Genomic DNA, 25,884 nt, shown 5'->3' with positions numbered 1-25,884 from the left:
GAGGTAGGCAACTATAACAATATCCCATTGTTGGAGAAACTAAGGTCCACAGAAGTTAAACTACTTGCCCAAATTAATAAAGGGATCTGTGAGGGGAATGGGAAGGAATTCTCCTATTTCCCAGTAATAGACCAGCAGTGGAGCTACAGCGCGTGCGCCTGACTCCATTGACTTCAGTGGGGCCACGATTTCACCCAAGCTGTGGATCCTGCCATGTGTAGTCTCCAAATCATGTGTCCCATTTCCATAGCGGAAATGCACCTATTCTGGTAGGTTAGGCCCCTCTGAATAAGAACAATAATGTCTTCCAAAATATACAGGTTCCAAGTGGAAGGGCAAAATAGGTGTTATAAGAATCCAATTCAGGAGACTCTGAGAACCTGCTGGTACTATAGCAATAGTCCTGCAATACTTTGGGACAAAGCAAAATGGGCTGTGCCCATTCTGACGTACTGGGGCACTGTGTGTGGACATACGCATCTCCTCAGTGAATATATAGCACAAGCTAATCTCCTTTCCTAGCTGTCAATATTCAGCCCTAAGGTAAAGTGCCCGTTGTTCATTCTCCACATCTCCTCCCTTGCTCCTTATCTTTTCTCATGGCCTTTTTAAACAGGAGTTTTAAATTTCACTCCACTGCCTACATATGCAAATAGAACAGGGAGATGTTTTATGTTTTTGTTTGCCACCCTGTGATTTTAAAATAGTATAGAGCATCCTTGACACAGTCGCTTTTCTAACTGTAGAGTACTGCATGCTTCTGTTTTGCATTTTTGTGGCAGGGTTGCCAGTTACGGAGCACCCCTTCTTGGCCAGGGGTGCTTCTGCAGCATCTTCACTCTGTTCCCTCTCTTTTGGGTCCCCTCTGGATCTCCCCGCAGCCTTTCTCTCAGGACTTCCACCAACCCCCTCCTGGGGCTGAGTTAATAGCGAAAAGCAGGGCAAATGGTCTTCATTGTCCCAAATATAAAGTCCATTACAGCAACACGAAAGTTCATACTCCTCTCCAGTTATTCTGCCACAGGTGGAGCTCTTACCCTGCCCCAGACTGTTTTTCTTGGGGCTGCCAATCATGTACTTCCTAGTGGGAGCTCAGCATTCTGGGTCTGGCTTCCTTCTCCATGGTGGTGCATTCTCTCTTCCGAAGGAGAAGGCAGCATATATACTGCCCTTCTTCGGAGAGCTTCCCCCCAATTTCCTGGGAGGGAAAGGAGCCCTGCCCCACCCTACATTACAGGGCTTCTGGTCCCTGCCCCCAGCCCCCCCACCCCAAAGTCTCTGGAACAGGGTCTTCCAGCCACCTCTGGTCTTGGAAAAACAAGCAAACAATATCTAATTATCCTTAGTTTCCCCAATTACAAGACACTGGTGATGATACAGTAACTTAACATTTCTGTATTCTTTCCAGTGGCTTTTGTGTATCTCTTCTATATATAGCTTGCCTTCCTCCCCATCTTTTTTTCTTCTTTCTTTCTTAAGGGAAAAAAACTCTGTCTGCTTAGATTGTGAGCTTCTTGGGCAAGGCCATCCATTCCTGAATGTCTGGAAAGCATTTAACACATCATAGGTGATCCCATAAATAAATAATAAAGCACAGTTTGTTGAACACATGGTTAAAAAAGTGTGTTTCTGGGGTTCATTCTTGCAACAACAAAAGGCAGTTTAAATAATGTAAAAAAATACTTTGCACTTTAATAGTGTTGTTTCAAACAGATTTCAAAACACATTGCAATACATACACATGCATAAACACAACCCTCCAGGGATATTGCATGAAATTTACTTTCTTTTACAGCAAATATATTTTAGATCCCAAACAGATTTACAGGGTCCCTCTTCATTAGTGGCATGGTATCCTTTGCTGTAAGAAGATTGATTTACTCCAGTACTGCATTCAAAGGAAATCTTAACCATTTTGTACTGGGTGTGTTTTCCAGACTTTTCTCTCATTGTTATTGATGAATGTCATCACACCCAGAAGGAAGGCGTCTATAACAATATAATGCGACGTTATTTAAAAGAAAAGATGAAAAACAATAGATTCAGAAAAGAAAACAAACCCCTGATTCCACAGCCTCAGATCCTGGGACTAACTGCTTCACCTGGCGTAGGAGGGGCAAGAACTCATCAGAAAGCTGAAGAACATATTCTGAAAGTAAGTAGCCCTTAAAGTTGCAAATCACCAAGGAATATTATCTTATTCAAGCAAAATTCCTATTGAAGTCAGTATTTTGCTGTAAATGAATCCCCTAATTTTTGGTGAGTACATAGGCCTGATTCTGTAAACCTCATAGGTAAGTTGTCCCTTTGAAGTTAGTGAAATCATTTGCATGAGTAAAGATTTGCAGGATCTGGTAAATAGATAGGGTTGGCTTCACTTTATTATTAGAAACCTACAAATCCCATCAGTGCTCTGGAAATTGTAGAGTACTGTCATGTCCTGCAGGAACATGTTGTTTTTTAGATGTGTTTTTTAGAGCTGCTGATATTTTAGAGCTTCAACATTTGTGTGGGTTGAAGAAGGTGAGAAACAATCCAGTAATACTTAAACAGGCAGAAATTGTTGTGGATAAAACAATAAGCAATCAAAGGTGTAAATTTCTAACAATTAGAACTTCTAATTAGGAAGGAAGAATGGGTAATTTGCATAAGATGATTCTGGAGACAGTGGCCAACTTCTGCTCTTATCAGCTGTAAATCCCGTGTAACTCTATTTTAAATGGACTCCATTGGAATTATATTGGTGAAACAAAAAGCAGAATTTAGCCCAATGCCTTAGTGCAATTTCTAGATGAACCAATTACTGTTGAATAGGCATGCCCTATAAGAAGAAGTTGTGTTGTCTCAAGCCAGTTAGATTAGGAAGAATTGTGATGTACTTTTAAAAATACAGCCACTTGCTGTCTTAAAGAAAACCAGAAAAACTATATTCTTCATCTGTATTGAAAACTTAGTAAATAGGATGTTTGTTTTTGGTTTAATTTTTGATGAAGAAATGTTGCAATTCAGATTTCTAGACTCTTGCAAATAGATTGCTACTGCTGATGTCATATACCCTTTGTTTTCTACATTCATGAAGATATAAATGTTTCCCTTTATCGTCACTGAGATTAATATAATAGAGAGAAAATATTTTCTTACTGAAAACCTCAAAAGTGAAAAAAATCTCTCAATCTGTGCAGTTAACAGGCAAATGTCTACATGTTTCATGTTCCAAAAAGGTCCAGCTCTTACTTTTATAATTACTCTCTGAAACCCAATTTCCTATATTCCACTTTATTATCCTACATGTATCCAAAGTCTTTTTGATCTAGATTTTTCATGTCTAAATCTTGATGTACTTTTTTTTTTCTCATCTCAAATTCCCATTTTGCAATCTAAGCTGATAGTTACATTTGTTTGTTTCCTCTATACAGGAAGGCTCATCTTCGATTTATGATGTGGTTTGATTAGCTTATCTCAGATGCTTTTTCCACACTTCTTTACATTTTGCAGAACTATATAGGATACATAGGATGTGCACACTGTCTTTTTAAGGAAGAACTTAAATTAGATCAGATACCATGTTAAAACATGTATATAAATAAAGAAGGCACAGTATACTCATCCAACTGTTTATGTAGAATAACTCATAAAATATATGAAAAGTAAAACAAAAATCTTTCTCCTTCCAGATTTGTGCTAATCTTGATGCATATAGACTCATGACTGTTGAAGAACATGTCTCTCAGCTGAAAGATCAGGTGAAGGAACCATATAAGAAGTTTGTGATTGCAGATGACAAAAGAAGGGTATGATGTTTTGTTTTTGTTTTGTTTTTGCAAAATCTAAGCAGTAAAGTATGTTCATCTTTAAAGAGGTATTGATTGGAATCAAGGTTTTTTAGGCCAACACTATTGCCCTGCAGGTTGATAGTGATCCATAGTATTTCTACTCATCCAACAATAAATGAATTCTGGAAAAAGAACCAAAATTTATATACACCTCTACCCTGATATAACGCGACCCGATATAACACGAATTCGGATATCACATGGTAAAGCAGTGCTCCGGGGGGGTGGGGCTGTGCGCTCCAGTGGATCAAAGCAAGTTCGATATAACACGGTTTCACCTATAACGCGGTAAGATTTTTTTGGCTCCTGAGGACAGCGTTATATTGGAGTAGAGGTGTATGTTGAAATTAATGACGCACTGTATTTCTGTAGACCAATGTCAAGCTGAATGTAAAATGTTTCTTTCCTTTTCAAAAGGGCTTTGGGTTGCTCTTATATTTTTGAGATAACAGAAAGAATAGTATTAATTTGGGATCATAGTTAAGTTTGTGTTGTGAGGAAATTTGCATTACTTTATACTCATTAGAAATGTATTATGTGGACGGTATAATATTTATTATTTCCTTGGCTTTAAGTGTTTAGATAAGCAAGTACCTTCAGCAACCTTAATTGTTTTCTGAAACAAATTTTTGTTTAAGGAATTTCCTGTAGACAATATTAAACTGAAAAGGTCAGTCCATTTTTGTTGCTGGCAGAATAACGATTGTAAGTTTTAATTACTTTTTATCCATGTGCTTTTAGGATCCCTTTAGAGAGAAAATTACAGAAATTATGACAGAAATTCAAAATTATTGTCACCTCAACCCAACATTTGAATTTGGAACTCAGCCCTACGAACAGTGGGCGGTTAAAGAGGAGAAAAAAGGTATTAAAAAATACTTTAACATAAATGCATCATGACTTTGGAGGTGTTTTAGCCATCTGTGTGTGCAGCCATACAAACAGACACAGATACAGATGTGTATATATATGTTCTGTTTTTAGCTGCAAAAGAAGAAAACCGTAAAGAACGTGTTTGTGCAGAACATTTAAAGAAATATAATGATGCCCTGCAAATTAATGACACTATCCGAATGATCGATGCATACAACCACCTCAATAACTTCTATAAGGAGGAGAAAAGCAAGAAAACAACAGTAAATGAAGACGACGATGAACCAGTATCATCAAAACTAGATGAAACAGATACATTTCTGATAAAGTTATTTTACGGTGAGCATGAAATATACAGTGATACTTAATAAAATCTGAAATCCATGCAGCTGACTAGTATACACTACTGACATTGTAATATGTGATTTGCATTGGTACTTGTTAGTTCATAGACACTTCTATGGCATTCAGTGCTATAGAGTTTGTATGTCACAGCATACTATATAAAATATATTAAACACCCTGTCAGCATCATACGATATTTTCATATCTAATGGTATAGTCCTTTGTACAAAAGTGTATTCTCGTATTCAAGATTTTGCATATTTCTGATACAAGCTCAGGAGATCATTTATCACACGTTAACCAGTCTGTCAGGTACTTGAAGTTTCTGGGGATTGATAATTGTGAGACGCAGTCTCTCATGTCTAGGTCACTGGTGTGAATCCAGTCTAGGTTGATGACTGAAACTTGTTTCTGTCAGATGGTTGTTTGATGGGCTATGTGAGGTTCTTCAAACATGATCATTAAATCCTCTGCCCTTCTTCTCAGGCTGCCAACAAGAACAATGCTAATTGTAGGAGTGGTTCTGTCATGTGAATAGTTGTTTGGTAGTCTCGGCCTATTGCAGCTAGACTAACATTTTTTAGTACAATAAATAAGGCAAGCTATACTTCTGATTTGCTATGGCTCTTTTAATTCAAACCCTTGCGCCAAAAAAACCACACACTATATTTTTACTTTTCATTCAGAGGAGAAAGTTCTGATTATTGTTAATATAAATTACCATAGACCTCAATGGGAACAGGATCAGACCGATTGATAATTTGGACCAAATCCTAGTTGCCTTCTAGAATTTAGAAGTGCGTGTTGGGTTCTTTGTTGCTATAAATACAAACGCTCTGTGCCTCCACCACCACATATGCACACATCATAGAGAGCCAGGAAAAATAGCTTCCTAATAGAAATGGCTTTTTACTAAAGATAAAGCGTACTGGAAACCTGGGGGATATTATAAAGAGAGAGGGCCCCATCAAATTAGGTCACAAAATTTAAGTTTTGTGAAACCACGCTGCAAAGCCAAACTTATTATAAAGATTTATTGTAAAATATTTAATAGCATCTTAAATATGTCTGGTCCTTACAGAATATAGATAACATACGTTATTGTAGATAAGCCTCAAAGAGATAATAGGCACAACAGTCTCAGTAGAAATGTTTGATATATTTTTTTTTTCAACTTCCAGTGGAGGAAGGTTTATATTTAAAGGAAATCCCTTCAAATGTTTGCAGCCTGAACATGTCAACATCGGGTTAATGTCTGAGAACTAGAAAGTTAAACAGCTCAGAAAGTAAAACTTAGTAGACTAGCCTGTTTTTCATTGCCAAAAGTGAATGAAATTCAAAGAGCCTAATGAGGGAACAGTAAATTAAAAATCTATTCCATTTTATTACTGAAGGTGGCATTAGTGACACTGGGAAATACATTTATTTTTACATTAATGTTTCTCTGTTGTTTAAGACAGGGGATTGCCTATGGGAGGTGGTCCTTACTGTAGATATCACTATGTAATGGTTTTAACTAATTGGAGTACCTAAAGAAACTTGTCACACCTCCAATATTTGATTACATTCTAAGATAGTATTAATAAGTCTCATTCCCTCAAAAAAGCACATTGTGTGATGGAATTCACTATATGCTCCTCCCATGCTGTGGCAAACATACAGTGTAATAAACGTGTCTAAGGCCATTCAGCTGAAATTTGCATTCCTCTGTAAGGCACTGAATGTATAACGTTTTTTTCAGACAATAAGCCAAACCTGGTGCTTCTTCCATGCAATGGAAATTGTTAGTGCGGGGCATCCTTACAAGGGTCTCTCAATGGGCATGGCCTCTGTCCTCTCAAAGCCACCACCCCACAAATGCACTCCAGTTGTAAGGTCCAGTGTGTCTTAATGTAGGGATTTTTAATATAAAGCCTGCCAACACTTCTCAAGCTGTTCGGTAGATTAGTGTAAGGACTAAAGTATTGTTTATTCTTGAGACCCCAAAAATGTTGTAACATAAAGTAGTTTGTAAAGTAAATTGCTGTGTCCCAGCTCTTCATACTGTGGTGTGAATTAGCTTGTATGGGGGAAATATAAATTCATTCTGCTTTTTCTAAAGCATTTATTTACATGATGGCATCTCGTTGATTTTATATTTATTTTTACAGCAAAAAAGAAGCAGCTGAAAGAGTTGGCTGGAAAGCCGGAATATGAAAATGAGAAGCTGACACAGTTGCGAAACACCTTAATGGAGGAGTTCACAAAGACTGATGAAGCTAGGGGAATTATCTTCACAAAGACTCGGCAAAGTGCATTTGCCCTTTTTCAGTGGATTAAGGACAACACAAAATTTGAAGAAGTGGGAATTAAAGCTCACTACCTTATTGGAGCTGGGCATAACAGTGAATTTAAACCCATGACTCAGGTAACTCTAACAGAAAATGTAATTAAAGGAGTGGTGTTAAAAATGTGTTTATATTTGAAGGAGGCAGCTTGTCTTAATTGTTAGAGCAGAGGACTGGGAGTCAGGAGACCAGAATTCTAGTCCCACATCTGTGTCTGACTTTGTGCGATCATGTTCAAATCACCTACCTGCTTTGTGTCTCATTTCTCCATCTGAAGAGTGGGGGCACTCATAGCCACCTTTTGTAAAGCACTTTGAGAGGCTTAGTTGAAAAGCATTACATAAGTACAAAGTGCTATTCATATTTTAAAATACATTTGTTGAAAACTAGACCATCCCGCCCTCACTTATCAGCTAAGTCCTGAGATCAGAATTCTGAGCTATGTCTTCACTGACAAAAAAGGGGTGTTTTTACCATGTTACAACTAACACTCCATTAGCTATCATGCAGTACAAACATAGTGGAGACAAGGCACTATAGCCAAGGAGGCGGAAGGTATAGTGCTGATCGTGCTACCTCCTGGTGTAAATTCCAAGTGCCTGGTCCTCTCTTCATTATCTCACTGTAAAATTCTATCATGCATTAGTTATCTCATAACAAAACACCTTTGTGTCAGTTAAGACAAGGCCTAAGGTTCCTCTAGAAGAGATGATCTTACAAAGGCCAAACGAGCAGGGATTGTTGGGAATTTTCTGCTTTGGGTGTTTGTAATGTTCTTCCAGGGAAGAACCCAAAACTGTGTTAAGGTTCCCTCCTGCAAACACCACCGAGATCAGCACTTAATGGTCCTACTCACAGCAATTAGAACTATCCCCAATTGTTTCCAAAGGATTGGGCTCACAGAAGTAAGGTAGATTTTCAAATAATGGGCAGAATTCCACTTGACTAACACTCAGTACAAGCCTACTGACATCAATGAACTGACTCCTGTCATTTGTTACATCTGTACAAACCCTTGAGTTCAGTGGGGCAGCCTGGGCAGGACAGACCTGGGCCCTTTATATTCTGGCACTAAAGTGGGATATTAAACTAATTTTTGTAAAATACAATTTATCCTTAAAAATTGTATTTTAAGAGACAAAAATAATACCTATTGTCATATTTAGTATTAAATTGAAAAGAAAAGAGTTGTAATGTTATTGACCTCTGTCTGTTCTTTGTATTGCTGTTTACTTAATTTGCATAGGCCCATATGCTTCACACCAGGGCTGGATAATTATTGAATGAGAAATTGCCAAAATTCACAATGAATATTATTCACAATGAATCACTCAGTTTGGTTTACTTCATGCTATTCTGTTTGTTGACTGTGCTTTCTGTGTGACTTTCTGCAGCCAAAAATTATTCAGATTTCAAAAATGAATGTTCTAATTGGCTAAATTTTCCCCTTGTATTCCTGTTCTAGCTCCCAATGAGACAGACTATCATTTCAGCACTTTAAAAAACAAGTGTGGTTTACATGCTAGACAGAACCAATTTACATCAGGGTTTCTCAGATTAAAAATATGTTAGGAATTGTTCCCTCAGAGACATGATTCTGGTTTAGATGAAGATTTTTTGCAATATGGTATAATGATAAAAGAGCAAACAGAGCTTTTCCTTGAAAGCTGCTAGAGTCTAAAGTTGAACAGAGCATGTAGAAAGATTTCAAAAGATGTCACATGTCCCTGCACACAAGATTGTTTTGTTCTAAAAGCCTGGTCCGTGCTCCAGTTTTTTCATTGCCAAGTCACTATGCTGTTTATCTAAGAGGAAAATTTTACATTAACATATTATTATTATTATTATAGGGAAATTAAAAAACCTTTTGGGCCTGGTTATGGAGGTGCTGAGCCCCATCACTCCAGTTGAAATCCGCGATAGTGGCAGATGTTCGCAGCACCTCTGAAAATCGGGACCTTATTTATTTTTTTTTCTATCAGTGCTGCTGTTCATGACAGAAAAAGAACCGGTATTGTCCAACCCCTCTGACACCTCCTAATTCGCTAACATTATAGGGTGAAATTTTCCACATTTGGGCACTTAATATTAATATTAGGTGCTTAAATAAAAGTGACCTGATTTTTTTTTTCTTTTTCAAAGGTGTTGTGCATCTACAGCACCCATTTAAGTCAGTGGTGTAGTTTCTTATCCCCTTAAAAAATGCTTAAATATGGTGCCTAATAAATTAAGTGCCCAAGTTTTCAAACTTTGGCCATAATTCACTGCACTTTTTAAAGAAAGGAAAGGGTGACTAGTTTTAGGTGCTAGAAGTTAACACTGAAAGTTAATATATTGAATCAAATTCATGGAATTGTTTTTACAGAATGAACAAAGGGAAATAATCAGTAAATTTCGTGCTGGAAACGTCAACCTACTTATTGCTACCACTGTGGCTGAAGAAGGCCTGGATATCAAAGAGTGTAACATAGTTATCCGCTATGGTCTTGTCACCAATGAAATAGCTATGGTGCAGGTATGTCAGTTTACAACACGGGTCTTTTTTTTTTTTTTTTTTTAAATATGGTTTGTATTTGGGGTTGTGTTTTTGTTGTGGTTTTAAATAAGGTCAGCATTTCTCATTGTCGTGTCTAAAAACCAAAATAACTTTTTTCAGTCAGGAGGCGGATTGGAGGTGATACACAGGAGCTATGCACTCTCTGATGGTTGTTTTCAAACCAGTTTAATACGAATGATGATTTTTTTAGAATTGTACGTATCATATTTGGAGCAAATCTTGGGACCCTTGTGGACTAAAGGGGAACATATACGAACATAACATAAGAACATGAGAGAGGCCGTACCGGGTCCGACCAAAGGTCCATCTAGCCCAGTATTCTGTCTACCGACAGTGGCCAATGCCAGGTGCCCCAGAGGGAGTGAACCTAACAGGCAATGATCAAGTGATCTCTCTCCTGCCATCCATCTCCATCCTCTGACAGACAGAGGCTAGGGAAGGTGCTCAGAGAGGTGTTCTACACAGTTGTATACTAAGGCCATTTCCATGCATCATCCTCTGCCTGTGCACAGTGTGAAATTCACCCAGGTGCGAAGTGCCTGCTCAAAGCTCTTCACAATATTTAAGATCTGTGGTGGCCCTTTCTGAAGATAGGAGGGAGGATGGGCAGAGCAAATGTGAAGGGCTGGCCGTTACTCCCTTGTATCATGTTGGAGAAGGGGCTCCAGAAGGAGAAGTGTACCCACCCCTTCTATTGATTTAATGAGCTTTCATTTACTAATTCTCCCCCGCCCCCTCATGAAAATAAATGACAAAGGCTTTTAGTGGAAAAAAATTCTAAATCATTCACTGACAATATTAATTATTTGTATTGCATCGGAATCTGGAGGCCCCAGCCCTGTTGTGCTAGACACAATACAAATAGATAACAAAAGACACCCATGCTCAGAAAAGTTTACAGTCCAAGTAATAAACAGAATATAGAATTGTGAAGGCATTTGCTATGGTAAATAACACACATGCAAAGGAACACTTGCATCCCAAAATACCACTGTGTCAATGCTAGAATTTTATGTGTGAACTAATATGGGGTTTGTGTGTGCAACACTTTTTTTTTTTTCCCCCGGCCAAAACTTAGGTTCTGAGTTTCAAAGATTTTTGTCTCATGATCCCTTTAGTACCATATCTCCTTAACACCCACGTGCTAGGTGTTTTATCTTTAATGGACTACAGAAACAGCCCAGGGTATTAGAATGCTGCTTATCCAAGAGCCAGGTGAATAATCTTTAACTGCAAATATGCTGCACAGGGATTCTTATTCTCTTAACTTCAAGTAAGAAACACTGAACATCTTTAGTTACATGAATATGGCCGAGCGAAGGGCTGTGCAGGATTTCTAAGCCTATGTTTCTTGCAAACTGCAGGCCCGGGGTCGAGCTCGAGCTGATGAGAGCACCTATGTACTGGTGGCATCTGGTGGATCGGGAGCTGTTGAACGTGAAAATGTTAATATATTTCGTGAGCAAATGATGTATAAAGCTATTCAACGTGTCCAAAGGATGCGACGGGAGGAATATTTAAATAAGGTATTGCCTCTGACTCCTACTTAGAATCATAGAGTACCAGAGTTGGAAGGGACCTCAAGAGGTTATGTAGTTCAACCCCCTGCTCAAAGCAGGACTAATCCCCAGATGGATTTTTACCCCAGTTCCCTAAATGGCCCCCTCAAGGATTGAACTCACAACCCTGGGTTTAGCAGGCCAATGCTCAAACCACTGAGCTATCCCTCCCCCTTGTCTTATAAAGAGAAACAGGTGTGTTTCTTGAAGAGTAGAAGGAACACTGTCAACACAAAATCTTATTTTTTAAAAAAAAGTTATCTGGTATGACAGTTGCCCCCAATTCCTCATGCCAATATTTATTGATTTACAACCACATTTACCTGTTTTTAAAAGAACATTTTCTCTTTCCTGTTGATGATGATAGAAAAAACCACCTAAACTAGGTGAAACTGACTATGAACAAAGTAAAGTAACTGAAAATTTAGAGAAAAATACTGTTCTCAAATCTCTGTGACAGTCGTTGTAGGAGTTACTTGTAACAAGAAGAGCCAGACATAAATTGTTGGGCAAAAGAGTGATTTTAAAGTTGACCATGTCCTTTTAACTGTATCCATTTCCAGAACCTGTATTCATTGCAAATGTCTGGAGTTTTGGAAGTAAACTTGGAAATAAATCAAGTATCAGAGGGGTAGCCGTGTTAGTCTGAATCTGTAAAAAGCAACAGAGGGTCCTGTGGCACCTTTGAGACTAACAGAAGTATTGGGAGCATAAGCTTCTTGCATCTGAAGAAGTGAGGTTCTTACCCACGAAAGCTTATGCTCCCAATACTTCTGTTAGTCTCAAAGGTGCCACAGGACCCTCTGTTGCTTTTTGGAAATAAATCTTTCAGTTCTATAGATCTGCTGCTGTAGCTTCAGCAGACTATGACAGTGTTGTTGTTCTTGTTGTTCTGCTTCTAGATTCAGGGCTTTCAGATGCAAAGTATAATGGAAAAAAAAATGAAGGCGAAGAGAGATCAGCTTAAGACATACAAGGAAAATCCATCACTAATAACTTTCCTTTGCAAAAATTGCCACAAACTGAAATGTTCTGGGGAAGACATACAAGTTATAGAAAACATGCATCATGTCAATGTGAAAAAGGAGTTCCAGTAAGTGTTACCCAACTACTTGTTCTCTTTGAGGAAGGAACCTGTTTTACTGTCAGTATGTCTGCAAAGAGCCTGTAACATTGCAGCTGCTATAAAATAAAATATCAAAGTATTTTTGGAGATATCTAAGCCAAATTCTGGCTAGTAAGAAATGGAGGACTCATTCCTCAGCTACACAAGGTTTTGGTGCAGCTGAGGAGGTGGTGGGGCATGGTGGTCCTAAGCTGAATATAGGATGAAATATCAATAAATGAAAAAGATTGGGTTCCAGTTGCAATATTGACTAGGTCACTTTGTATAGACTGCATGTAATTAACAATCCAACCAGCAACCGAAAATGCTAAGTACGTGCAATGTTGCAAACTGCAATACAGCATGTTTATATTTCCTTTTTTTTCTGTTTTAACAGTTTTTTATATTAAACTTGCAACTTTAATGTTAAGCTAATTTTTAACTTCTGTGTATCTTCAAGAGATAGAAAAGCGAAAAAAAGTTGTGCAATTATTTTTGGAGTCAGTTTTAAACATTACGACTTTATAGATTGAAGACAATAAAATAGCTATTGTACTATGCAGTTATATAACTATAGCTGTAACACTGTAGTTGCTGAGCTCCATAATATCATAAGGTGAAACTAATCCAATACAAAGGGGGTCTACACAAGGCCTTAATGCTACTTAAACATTGGTGCTGAGTGTAGAACAGTGATCCTAGGATGTTGCATGGGCATGTGGTGTGTGTTGGGGTAAATTTCACCCACTGATCATAATGTAACAGAAATACTATTAGAAATGTCTTGCTACAGCTGCACAAAATAAATTGTAATTGCTTACAATGGAGTGTGTGTGTGTGTGTGTGTGTATTGTATTTCCAATTTGCCAATCAATTATTCTTCACTGTGAACTAGCTCTATATCAGACTCTTCCCGACCCTTGAGCACTCCCCCAAAAGTTACTTTTGGTTGAGACCACTTGCTGTAGGTTTCAGTCTAGGAGAACGTTTGAGAATGTTTATGAGAAAGTGAAAATGGGGAGTTAGAGAAAAGTTGAGTAAATATTAGTTTCTATGGTAGCAAAATGATAAGGAGGCCCCACAAAGAGTTCAGTAAGCAGCATACCACTTTGTTAGCATAATGTTGGCAGCTGCCTACCCAAGCACTAGATTAGTAATTCTTTTAACACTTCCACATAGCCTAGGAACTCCAAACATCAAGCACTCAGTAGAATAACTAGCAGAATGAAGTACATGCATTCTGTAGCTTTGTATTTTCAGAATCAGGCACAGCTCCACATTGAGAGGAAATACAGAAGCAGGGCCACACACTATTTCTCCCAAAGCTCCACGGCACATAGAGCAAGCCAGCTGCACCACCACGTCTGAGGGTGTAGCATGCTCTCCTTTCTAAGGAGGGTGTGCTCTGATGGCCAGTACGTAGAGAAGGGAGGGTCAGTTATGGCACCACTTCTCCCCTGTCTCCTAAGTAGGAGCTACCAGAGAGTAGCTTCTACACTCAGAGGTGCATACAGAGTGTAGTTGTCATTGTCTTGCCCTTACATTGTCTTGTACACACACAAGGGTCAGTCGGAGTTTATGGCAGCAGCTCTAGTATACCCATTTTACACCCACATCTTACTTCAGCAGTTATGGTCTCAGCGTACTGTATTTAAGGCCATCTCTGCTGTAAAAAGTATAACACAATCTGATTAATCTTTCCTGTCCATTTTCAGGGACCTTTACAGCATAAGAGAAAATAAAACACTGCAAGAAAAACATGCCGATTACCAAATAAATGGTGAAATTATCTGCAAAGATTGTGGGCAAGTAAGTGTGTGTTCCCTTTTTCTATTTTCTGCCAATATATTTCTGTCTGATTACACTGAATATTTTAACTGAAATATAACCTTCCTTACATTTTTCAGGCTTGGGGAAATATGATGGTGCACCGAGGTGTAGACCTGCCTTGCTTAAAGATCAGAAATTTTGTAGTTGTATTCAAGGATAAGAAAACCTCAAACAAAATTTTCAAAAAATGGGGAGAGCTACCAATCAAGTTCCCTGTCTTTGACTATGCAGAGCATTATGTTTCCAGTGACGAAGATTAAAAATTCATTCAAGGATGTAAAGAAATGCAACTATTCAGCATTATTTTGACTGCTATAATCAGACTCCTCTTTTGCATACAGAAGGCCAAATTTTGCATCCTACAGACTGTGGAAGGCCTTGAATGCAGTAAAACTATTGTGTGTGAAGAGGAAGGACATGGAGAGGAGAGAGGACTATGCTGTCTGGCAGCTGTTTACGCTCCAGCATGCAGTGGAGGTTTGGGATGGGTTGAGGAAAAAGAAGACCTCATGGAGCCAGGCCTAGTGTGGGTCCACAGAACAAGCCTACTCTACCTACACAGCAGAATCCAGTCAATTATCAAGGTCTCCCTTATATTTTTTTAATTGCAGCTGTCATTTTTATTATTGCAATGAGTGCCTTTCGCTGGCTGAGACTTTCTTCAAATACTTTGGGGGTTTTATCTCAAGAGACGCTTTTTAAAAAATAACTTGATTGTAGTTCAAATGTGCTGAAAGCAGGGATTGGGAATCAGTTTTTGGTGACACAGCAGCAGAAGTGGAGTACAGGGTATGCAAGCATTATCCCAGTGCAAGAGTTGGTTAGGGCCACTGACTCCTAGAAGTGGTCTAAGCTGGTCATTTTCCTCTCCTCCTTCCTCATGCTCACATTGCTACTACTCAGAAGCACAGGTGACCTTGCTGTCTCTACTTCTACACTATGTCCTGAAAGAGGAGGCCGGTGAGGGGAGTAGATTTACCTAGTGTTGTCTCCCAGAATGCTCTGCTTCTCTCCCTTTATGCCATCAGCTGGCAACTCCCAAATGTGTTATGTGGTCAGACTAAAACTAAACTACTATTAAAACATGGTTTGAAAAATCACTGTATTTAAACCCATTTAAATATCCAGCCTCTCAAATTCCAGAACTTCGGTGACAAATATAACTTTACCTGTGCAGTAATACGAAAAGACTGTGTAAAATGTTGGAGATAAAATAATGTAGCCCATTAATAAATAATCTCTGTAAACTGTGATACAGCTTACTTCCTGTCGCCATTAGTGCATAGACATTCAGATACAGTAATTGTTGAAGCTTCTCTTCATGACATATTTTTTTAAACATGTGGTGTAAAATCCTGGTCCTATTTGAAGTTGATGGCAAAACTCCTATTGACTTCAATAGGGCCAGGATTCCACCCTTGCAATTTAAAGTGCAGCTCTGCGCTAAAAAGTGACTGCGAAAATGGCACCATGTGGTTCCATATTTGTCTCATTGACCAATTACATATTTTCTCACCTTACAAGTAAGATAACTGTGGTTTTGTCTTGTTTTCCATAATGTCAGTGTTGTAAACTCAACCTGGGATCTCTGAAAGTAAAGCTGTGTTCTTTCTGGCTTGATCTTCATTGCTGGTAACCCTGACCTGCATAGGCGCCGACTCCATGGGTGCCCCGGGACTGGAAACCCCCCGGGGAAAAAAAATAGTGGGTGCTGAGTACCCATGGGCAGGCTCCTCCTCCCCTCCTTAGCACCATGCCCGCCGATCAGCTCGTCCCCGTACCCCGCAATGCCTTCCACCGGCGGCCATCAGCTGTTTGGCGGCGTGCTGGTGGAGAATCGGGGAGTGGGCCTGGGCGACACATGGCCCAGATGTGGGGAGTGGAATGGGCAGGATCAGCCCCTTCCAGCCACTGAGACGCTGCTCTGCAGCCCTGCACAGCGGTTGCCTGAGAGAGCATGGCTGAGGAGGTGACTCCCGCTGCCTGCCCGGGCTCAGGTGCTGGGGTCCCCAGCAGCCGAGCCAGGTGGGGAGCAGAAGCCACCTCCTCCCCAGCCAGGCTTTCTCAGGCAGCTGCCAGGCAGGGCTGCAGAGCAGCAACCAGGAGGGGCTGGCGTTAAAAGTGGGGAGGAGGGAGAGCAGCAGAATGTGCCAGGATGGCAGGCGCAGCGGGAGGACAAAGCGTCCCCCCCATGCAGGTAACATGGGGCAGGGAGAATGCGGTGGCCCAGGGGCTGGGCACGGGGGGACACACACATGACCTGCCCTTTTGCTCGTGCCCCCCCACTATGAGGAGGCACCAGTTCAATATGGGGAGGGAGCAGGGCAGGCAGAGGTTGGGCAGGGGTGGGACATTGGGGGGAAGGGGTGGAGTGGGGGCGGGGCCTAGGACGGAGCAGGCGGTCAAGCACCCCCCCGCCCCGGAAAATCTGGAAGTCGGCGCCTATGCTGACCTGAATGAGATCTGCAAAAGTAAAGTTGAGATGCAACTCCATTGCTCTGCAACTCCAGGTGAAGATCCTGCAGTTGAAACATAGCTAAAAATTCATTTTGATTATGCACAAGACTGAAAGTAATCCAGCTCACACTCTCATATGAATATCAGCTTTAGGTTGCTAACAGGAGTAAAAAGTAGTATGAACTTGTTTTTGTTATTAAAGAGTCAGTGTCCACCAGGAGCAGCTCTGTTGAGTTAGGACTTCTGACAACACTTTAGGCATATTAAATTGTTACATAAAAAAGCAACATAAATTATGACTGGCAGAAGACAGTAGCATAACACAGATATCAACAAACTGGTATGGAACAATGTTAAATTTTAATTTACATATGTCAATGTCTATTCTGATAGGCTCATCTGGGGTCTATATTGTTTTATTTAAATTCTTGCCTCGGTCATTCAGATAATTCATGGGAATCTCTGCTCATTGACTCAGGAGTCAATTTTAGTATTTGCCCCTTTAATTTCATTGTGGATTAAAATGTTAATATTTAAAAATACTACTAAACTAAATTTCATGATAGATATGGAGAAATATCCAGGTATTTCTTATGAAATTTCTTAGATAGCATGTAGTAATACCTGCCTACAGTGGTGCTGTTTCACTGAGCATCAAATTTTTTATTGACACTCAAGATAAATGCTGAATTTGGCTTCACCTCAATCAGTCTCTACCATATTTCCATTAAACTGGATGTTCTGCTCATCTGAAGTGATAGCAGCTCATTTTTAAATGAATAAATGGGTTATAAAAATAAATTTGTATTCTGATTATAAGTTTTCCACTACAGGAAGACTGTAGATTACAATGTGCATAAACTGTATAAATTGTGGCCTGGATAACTGGATAATTTAGACCTATAAATAACCCAATAAACTACTACTTTGTGGATGGAAATAACTTCCTTACATCAAAAGTGTGAAGGCCAACAAATTTATATCCACTCAAATGTTCTGAGACGGTACTTTACAGGTCCTTTATTGATACTGTTAAAACAAAAATGGTAGTGGGATATTAGAGGATAAATAGAACATGGCACATGAGGGTTGAATTTTACATGTATATAGCTAATCCATAATGATATTCCTCTTCTTACATATTGTGTAAAGTATGATACAATACAATTTATAAATGAAATCTTTATTCATTTCAATACACAGCCTTATGTCCTTATTATTCTCTTTTGTCCTTCTTTAAAAAAAAAAAAAAAAGTTACAAACCAATGCCTCTCGTACATGTCATCTCTAGAAAGAAAGATGTTGTGTAGTTTTACTGTAATATTGTTAGCGGTTAGAGTGAAGTTGATCCCGGTTCAGCGCTTTGACTACTACTGGGAGCTGTTGGTTATTCTGCACTGGCTGAGATCACATTTTACAAGCCCAAATACACATATATGCATGGTAATGAATGGAGGCTATGTCATACACATATCTTTGGCTTCTGGTGAGTAAGTCATCTATGCTGTGCCATCATTCTTGTGATTTATGGTATGGCCCTTGCTAGCTGTTCTGTCATAGCCAACTAAGCATGTGTGCCATCCTCACATCATGCATAACCTATGACACCAAATACTGAAGCTCCAGTTCACATATTGGCTAGGCAATTTTCACTCCAGTGCATTTGTTCACATATGGTGTTGTAAAACTCATATTGCTCATCCAGGAAGTGCAAAGTTGTAAAGATGGGACTAAATTTTCATATCTGTATCTGCTAGTTTTATCTCCATTTATTGCCTTATGGTCCCAAAGTCCTCCAGGAAAGTGACAAATCCACACAAGGTTCCTGATTGTATTTTGCACTTAGAGCTCTGATTTTACTGACAGATGTGGAGAGGAAAAAAACATGTATAATTATTAGGAATTTGTCTAGCTACGTTTGTGGATTCTTAAGAGTGCACAATAGTTCAGCTAAGGGTTAACTGTAAGTTAGGCTTCCATTGATTTCCTTCTGCTCTAGATTTTCGTTGTATTTTGTATTTTCCCATCCACTTTTGGTCATGTGTCCTGCACACAACACACCTCTATGCCTCCATTTCTTCATCTGTAAAATGGGGATAATGCTTTACCTGCCTAACTGGCACAGGTGTTGTGAAGAGTAATTAGCTAATGTCAGTATTATACTTTGAATGTGAAGAGAGAGTTACAGGTGTACAGTCAAAATTTTGAAACGCTGGTATCTAAAATTAGGCATCTAAATACACAGGTTTGGGCAACTGATTCAAGAGGGCCTGTGTTTACAGAGATGATGAGCCTCTGCACTTCCAAACGATATTTGGTTCCCCAAGTTTCATATGAACCTCACCCTATATAGAGTAATGATACCACCTTCCTTGGTTTCACTGCTGCTGCATTTCCCAGTGGTACTGGCTGTCTACTCCCTCCTGTTAGGAAGTAGCTAACAGCTAACCGCTACTTCCTAACTCCACCCTGAATGGCTTGGGTGGATGGTGACTCTACTGTCAGTTAAGTACCTTTCATATCTGCATGTCCTAAAGGGACAGTGTCAATAGGTTCTTTCTTTTTATTTTAGCTGGATGTTACAGTAACTAGAAGCTTTGCAAGCTCACCTCCTAGGCTCCGAGCATGTGAAATTGCCATGGGGTGGAGCAAACAGGCCTAAGTGACTAGAAACTACATTGAAGTTGTTACTCATACGGTGTGAGGTTCCCCTTTGCTCATGCCCTAGTACAGCAAGGAAGAGCCAGGCCTAGGTTTTCTCAGCAAAAGGGGGCTGCTTACATAACATTTTGCTTATATAACATTTCTCCAAAGCTGTACATATGGTAGGGTTACCATACGTCCTCTTTTTCCCGGACATGTCCGGCTTTTCGGCAGTCAAACCCCCGTCCGGGGGGAATTGCCAAAAAGCCGAACATGTCCGGGAAAATGGCAGCTCTGCTCCTCCCTGACTCTTCGGCTCTGTTTAAGAGCCGGGCTGCCCGAGCGCTACCGTCTTCGGGCAGCCCCCGTGCCTCCAGACCCTGCGCCTCCAGCCGGGCACTTCCCCTCCCGGGCTCCGGCGGCGCAGGGTCCGGAGGTACGGGGGCTGCCCGAAGTCGGTAGCGCTCGGGCAGCCCGGCTCTTAAACAGAGCCGAAGAGTCGGGGAGGAGCAGAGCTGCTGCGGCTGGAGGCTCTGCTCCTCTTCGGCTCTGTTTAAGAGCCGGGCTGCCCGAGCGCTACCGGCTTCGGGCAGCCCCCGTGCTTCCATACCCTGCGCCGCCGGAGCCCGGGAGGGGAAGTGCCCGGCTGGGGGCGCAGGGTCCGGAGGCATAGGGGCTGCCCAAAGCCCGAGCGCTACCGGCTTCACGGTTTGCCGGGCAGCCTCCAGACCCTGCGCCCCCAGCTGGGCGCTTCCCCTCCCGGGCTCCAGCTGCGCTGGGGAAGTGCCGTCTGGGGGCGCAGGGTCTGGGGGCTGCCCGGCAAACCCTGAAGCCGGTAGCGCTGGGGCAGCCCTTTCCCCCTGGCTGGGAGTGGGAGGGAGGAGGGGGCGGAGTTAGGGCAGGGTTAGGGGTGGGGAAATGGGCGGGGCCAGGGCCCGTGGAGGGTCCTCTTTTTTTATTTATGGGATATGGTAACCCTAACATATGGCATGTCAAAAATGTGATTCTAAGGGCAAAATTCTTCCTTTGTATTTACATTGATTCAATTCATATGTGTTCTCCATAAATATGTACAGCTCTCAATGGCATATGCAGGGAGAGCTGAATGGTAGAGTCCAGATCTATTGATCTGAGAGAGTTTTGCCTTGTGTAGTGAGATCTCCAAAGCTGCTCATTTGTGTATTACTCAGCAGTCTGTACATGCAAAACATTATTTCTGTTTTAACTAACTTTTGATGTAAGAGCCCATGGGCCTAGACCCAGAATTTGCAGGATTTGTTGCCTTCAGGGGTCCAGGCAGGGTTGCCACCAAGAATTATTGAGGGGGTAAGTCCTGCAGGAAGTCCTGCCATAAGAAGCATGAGCGACAGCCATCTGTGATTCCCTGATTGGCTGGCACTCCACATATAAACCAGGAAGCCATTTCTGGGTACTTCTGCCTTTGATCCCACTTGCTGTGACTTGCCTTGATCCAAGACTTGCAGCTCTCAGACTAGGCTCACCTCCTGACCCTGGGTTTACCGTCTAAGACTTAAGACCATTGCTGATCAAGGCCCTGGCCTGTCCCAACCCTGATTCTCACCTCATGCTCTCAGTTTAGTAACGGACTCTGACTTTGTGTTTGTGATCTGGGTTGGCCCTGGATTAATCTTTCCCCACCCCCATACTGAGCAGCTCAGACCGTGACCATAGGCTGCCCATGACCCAGCTCTAACATTCACACTCTCCTACTTCCATGCTCCCACTTCTATCTCCTTATTGTAAACCTAAAGATAACTGTTTTCCATGCTTTTCTCAAGTTTTTCACCTGATAGTGTTTTCGTTCACTATCAGAACTGTTTTGTTTCTATTTTTTGTCTTCTCCCCCCCCCCCCCCCTTTGCTCATTTGCTTGCTCCTTCTCTGACCTATCTTTCCTACACTCCTCTTTCTTACTGGTACTGTATGGCTAGCACATGTGGAAAGTACAGACAGCTCTGTGATGGTTACTCAGTGTGTCTGATATCACATGCCTGGACACTGACAATAACATTTTGAAGCACGGAATGTTGAGACTAACGTACTGGAAGAAACAGCAGAGAGACATTGGTAGGGTCAGTAGTTTTTCATGGCTTGTGATGTTACTCTTACTATTGCAAGTTGCTGCTTGACTTCTCTGCTTATTACAACACATGCTTAAAATGGTTAGACCTCCAAATTAGAAAAATACACATTTTTGTGGGATCATGGTCGTTTTGTTAACTTGTTGTCTTGGTATGTGTCTCATGAGTTTGAATCATTTCCTCTGTGGAGTTCTGTAAATGCCCAGCCAATAGAAGCAGCTGAATATTTGGAAACTGGCTGTTTTGATCAAACACTGAGGTTTTGGGGTTTTTTTTCCCCTTCTGTTTGTTAGTATTTCCTCCTCTTGAGGTTTTGGGATATTTTTGATTGTGTCAGATATGCCCAAACATGGTGGGGGGAAAATTGACTTTTGCAAATCCTGATTGCCCTGGAACAGTGAGTATGTAACTTGTTCTCCAAAACACAAGGGAAGGAATCGATAGTTTAACTACAGTTTCCTCAGTGACCATATCCACTTGATGTTACTCAGTATCAAGAGGTCTATATTATAAATACTGTATATCAAAATAATACATTTTCTGATGCTCAATTCATTTTTCCTAAAGACTCCCTCAAGGTTTAGGACCTTGGAAGTATAGAACAACTATTAATTACAAATGTTGATCTAAATGAAAGATGTTTTTCTAGCAAATAATTGTCTATCATATGCCATCTTTCTTCTAGAACTGGTCAAAAAATAAAAATGAAAGTGATCTCCATGGGAAAAAATTGAAATTTCTTTTTTTTTTATACACTCAATGAGGGTGAATTATTATTTTTCATTTTTCCCCAAACATTTTTTTGAAAACCTCAAAATAGCAATTTGGTTATTTTTTGTGGGGTTTTTTTGTTACCTGGGTTTTGAAAAGCTAAAAATGTTGAGAATCGTATCAGTGAATGTTTTGGATGAATTGTTTCTTTTTATTTATTTTTTGAATATTTTTTACATTTTTTGTGGGGGAAAAAATTTATAAGAACAAATGTATTCTGTAACTTCCAGCTGGCTCTACTTTCATTGCCTTATTAAGGATCACTACTCCTGTGCAGTGCAGTTCTATCCTTTAGGCATCAAAAGGCCTCATGAACAATCTATCATTTCTGCCTTTTTTTGTTGGTCTTTGTTTCCTTTTCCAAGGAATTAGTCACTCTGAGGAGCAACACTCATCACTGTTCATTTTGCATCTCCTTTATTATCTAGATAAAACAAAGGACGGGAGAGGGAAACAATCAATAATGAGAAAAAGCAACCCAGGCTTCAAATTGCAGTTGTTCTGAGAATTTTGTCTAATTTTGCCTTTTTACGCTGTCAGGGCCAGTTCAGACAATTCTGGCAAACCTGCAGCTCAAGGGTCCCCTGGGTGGTGGCAACCCCACCAACGGTAGTTTGAAGATTACTGTTCATACTTCAGGCTTGTGTTGAGTGAAAGTTGCTTCATGCTGGCTGTGTATTCCAAGGGGATAAGGACTCGAGTGCCCATGTGTGGATGGGTGTCTCTTCTCCATTTATTACTGCCTTGAGGCACAGCACAGCCCTGGTTCCACCAGTATATACTTTGACAGGAAACCTGTGTTCACTCTGTCTGGGATCTTCAAAGGAGAGAGGTATCTAGCTCCCATTCAGTTTCAATGAGATTGGGGTGCTCGGCTTCCTTTTACTACTTAGAAAATCCCAACAGTTAGGAATATACTAATTCTTACCACAAACACACATCACTATTCTGGACTCATTACTTATTCTCCCCCCCTTCTCATTCTATATGAACTCAACCCGTGCAGTTTGTATACTGTAGGAGTTTGGGACAGGTGAGGGGAGCAGGACACTCACTGAATATTAGGCCTTTTCGCTACTACCCAGAAAAGCAACAGCCATGTCTGAGTCCACAATATTCAGTTAGATGGCGCAGTTATTTATTTTCTGTTCAATTCCCTTGAGAAGGACACAGGCTATGACAATATTTTAACACCTAGGTAAAGAATCTAATGTCCATTTCCAGGGTATCAAAGGTTCTTTCAGACAATGCCATAAGGCTCCCAATGGAAATGGTGGAAGTGGCACCTTTAAAACTAAATTGGAAAAAATATATAGGGTATTAGAAGAGGGCTAAGGCTCAGTGCACATTAGACACAGGTCATGTGCGAGGCTGGAGACAGTGTTAGTGGGAATTGTATCAGCATCCCTGATTGAAGGAATGCAGTTGCCATGTGTAAAGCAGGTTCTCAGTTTGGGGGGTAGTACGCCAAGGGGGTGTCTGGATGGAAGTAGCATCAATAGCCAAAAATCCTGTTTTTGTCATTTCTTGGTAAAGTGAGTGGAATCATTCACACCAGATACAGACTTTGCCAAAGCTGTTCATGCCTCTGTCACCTCAAGAATAGAATATTGCAATGACTCTACATAGATCTATACCTCAGAACACTCAACAAGTTAACCTGATGCAGAATGTGGCAGCCTAGAGCAGTTGTTCTCAACCAGGGGGATGCGTACCCCTTGGGGTGCACAGAGGTCTTTCTTTCTGTGTAAGGTTATGCTTACACAGAGGGGGGACATCAACTCATCTAGATATTTGCCTAGTTTTACAACAGGCCACATAAAAAGCACCAGTGAAGTCAGTAAAAACTAAAATTTCACAGACAATGACTTGTTTATACTGCTCTATAAATCAGTGTTTCTTAACCTGGGGGTCACGATTTATTTTATAATTATATGATGAAAACAAGAAAGTGAGCAATTTTTTCAGTAATAGTGTGCTGTGAAACGTTTGTATTTTTAAGTCTGATTTTGTAAGCAAGTAGTTTTTAAGTGAGGCAAAACTTGGGGGAACACAAGACAAATCAGATTCCTGAAAGGGGTACAGTAATCTGGAAAGGTTAAGAAACACTGGCCTAGAACACATAGTACAGATGCTTCAGGAACTGTACCTGGTGTCTCTGAGTTTCTGGGCAGAGTGCAAGGTCTTGCTTTTGACCCTTTAAAGCCCCTAATGTGTTGAGACAGTGGTTTGGGCCCAGTCAATATAAGTGACCCTTATCTCCTTCTTCCACAGTACTACAGTTGTTAACAGCAGCGTCGTTCAATCTGAAGTCCCATTGATTAATAGGACCAAGGGCCAATCAACACAGTGGGATCCATTGTGCTAGGTGCTGTACAAACACAGAACAGCAGACAGTTCCTGCTCTGAAGAGTTTAGAGTCTAACTAGAGAAGACAGACACAGGGTGGGGGAAGTGGTAGAACACACAAGCAACATGAACAGTGCGATGGCAGACATCATCATGTTAGTGCCATGATTTCTGGGAGGGAAGGGAAGAGAGTGTGTTTAGTTAGGAGGGGATAAGATGAAAGGGGAGAGGAAGGAAGGGGCAAAGGAAAGGGAGAATAGGGTCAGAACAGAAGTTGTGGTAGGAAGCAGAGGTAAGAGATTGTGAGGAAGGCTGGGGGTGGGGGGTTAGAGCAAACAGTCATTCAGCACAATTAAAACTGTTGGGAGTTCTCTGAATGTCCAGAGAGCCGACTTTGGCTGCTTCTCTCCTCCTGTCTGGAATATCTGGCTGGTTCCTCTCTCTGGTTGTCCCCCAAGGCCACTACCACCTGAGTCCTAGTGCTGTCAGAGTGGGGAAGGTTTCCCTTGCACAGTTCTGGGTCATAGGGGGTGTCAATGGGAGGAGTGACCCCCAGCTGGGCTCCATTTTATTGCTATAAAAGTTGGTGAACTGCTGGCAGGGCATTCTCTGAGAAGACCCTCTACTCAAGTATGTCCTTTCCCTACTTTTCCAATATATCTGGGATCAGTTAAGCTTCAGGACTTGTCACAAAGCCCATAACTTCTCTAGGGCATTTGAGGAGGAGTGGTGGGAGTGGTTTGGAAGGGTTATGAGGAGATGCCTTATGTTGGAGGCACTGGGGGATGGGGGGGATTGTAGTATTTATTGGTTGTCAGTTATCTGGGTCACTTGTTAATTTGAGTTATGTGAGGATACCCAGCATATACAAAGAAAGGGCACTTACGGGTGTGGTATTACAAATAAAATATTGTCTTCATTTTTAAATACATTAGTAAACAATCAGGTAGTACTGGACTAACTGGCCCAAGAGATCTCTAACCACTCTATATCCTGTAACAGCATGAGAGAAATTTTGTGTATAATCTACTATAGGTGTGATAGATGTGGGGTCACTTCCTGGGTGTTAAATGTACAGTTTCTCCAACTGTCTTTGGCACTAGTTCAGATCTGTGAGGTAAGCTTCCTTGCCAA

General features: G+C 40.8%; 1 protein-coding gene across 4 annotated transcripts in view; it reads left to right on the top strand.

The window, feature by feature from the left end:
- The window catches only part of IFIH1 (interferon induced with helicase C domain 1), a 52,371-nt gene extending 36,689 nt beyond the window's left edge, over positions 1–15,682 (top strand). For 3 of the 4 annotated variants that reach the window (XM_042860793.2, XM_008178459.4, XM_042860792.2), the window contains exons 7-16: positions 1,938–2,155; positions 3,675–3,791; positions 4,575–4,698; positions 4,818–5,045; positions 7,202–7,458; positions 9,744–9,893; positions 11,300–11,461; positions 12,397–12,587; positions 14,315–14,408; positions 14,507–15,682. In XM_042860793.2, the coding sequence (XP_042716727.2) occupies positions 1,938–2,155; positions 3,675–3,791; positions 4,575–4,698; positions 4,818–5,045; positions 7,202–7,458; positions 9,744–9,893; positions 11,300–11,461; positions 12,397–12,587; positions 14,315–14,408; positions 14,507–14,689 (1,724 nt within the window). In that variant the 3' untranslated portion in view covers positions 14,690–15,682. Of the gene's footprint in view, positions 1–1,937; positions 2,156–3,674; positions 3,792–4,574; positions 4,699–4,817; positions 5,046–7,201; positions 7,459–9,743; positions 9,894–11,053; positions 11,222–11,299; positions 11,462–12,396; positions 12,588–14,314; positions 14,409–14,506 lie in introns of those variants that run through there. The other variant, XM_065560722.1, reaches the window with a different exon arrangement.
- Positions 15,683–25,884: the final 10,202 nt, after the last annotated feature.

This window comes from Chrysemys picta, chromosome 11 (genome assembly GCF_011386835.1).
Source record: "Chrysemys picta bellii isolate R12L10 chromosome 11, ASM1138683v2, whole genome shotgun sequence".
NCBI classification, from domain to species: domain Eukaryota; kingdom Metazoa; phylum Chordata; order Testudines; family Emydidae; genus Chrysemys; species Chrysemys picta.
Note: the sequence above shows the minus strand (reverse complement) of the source record. Positions and strands in the feature narration are given on the sequence as shown.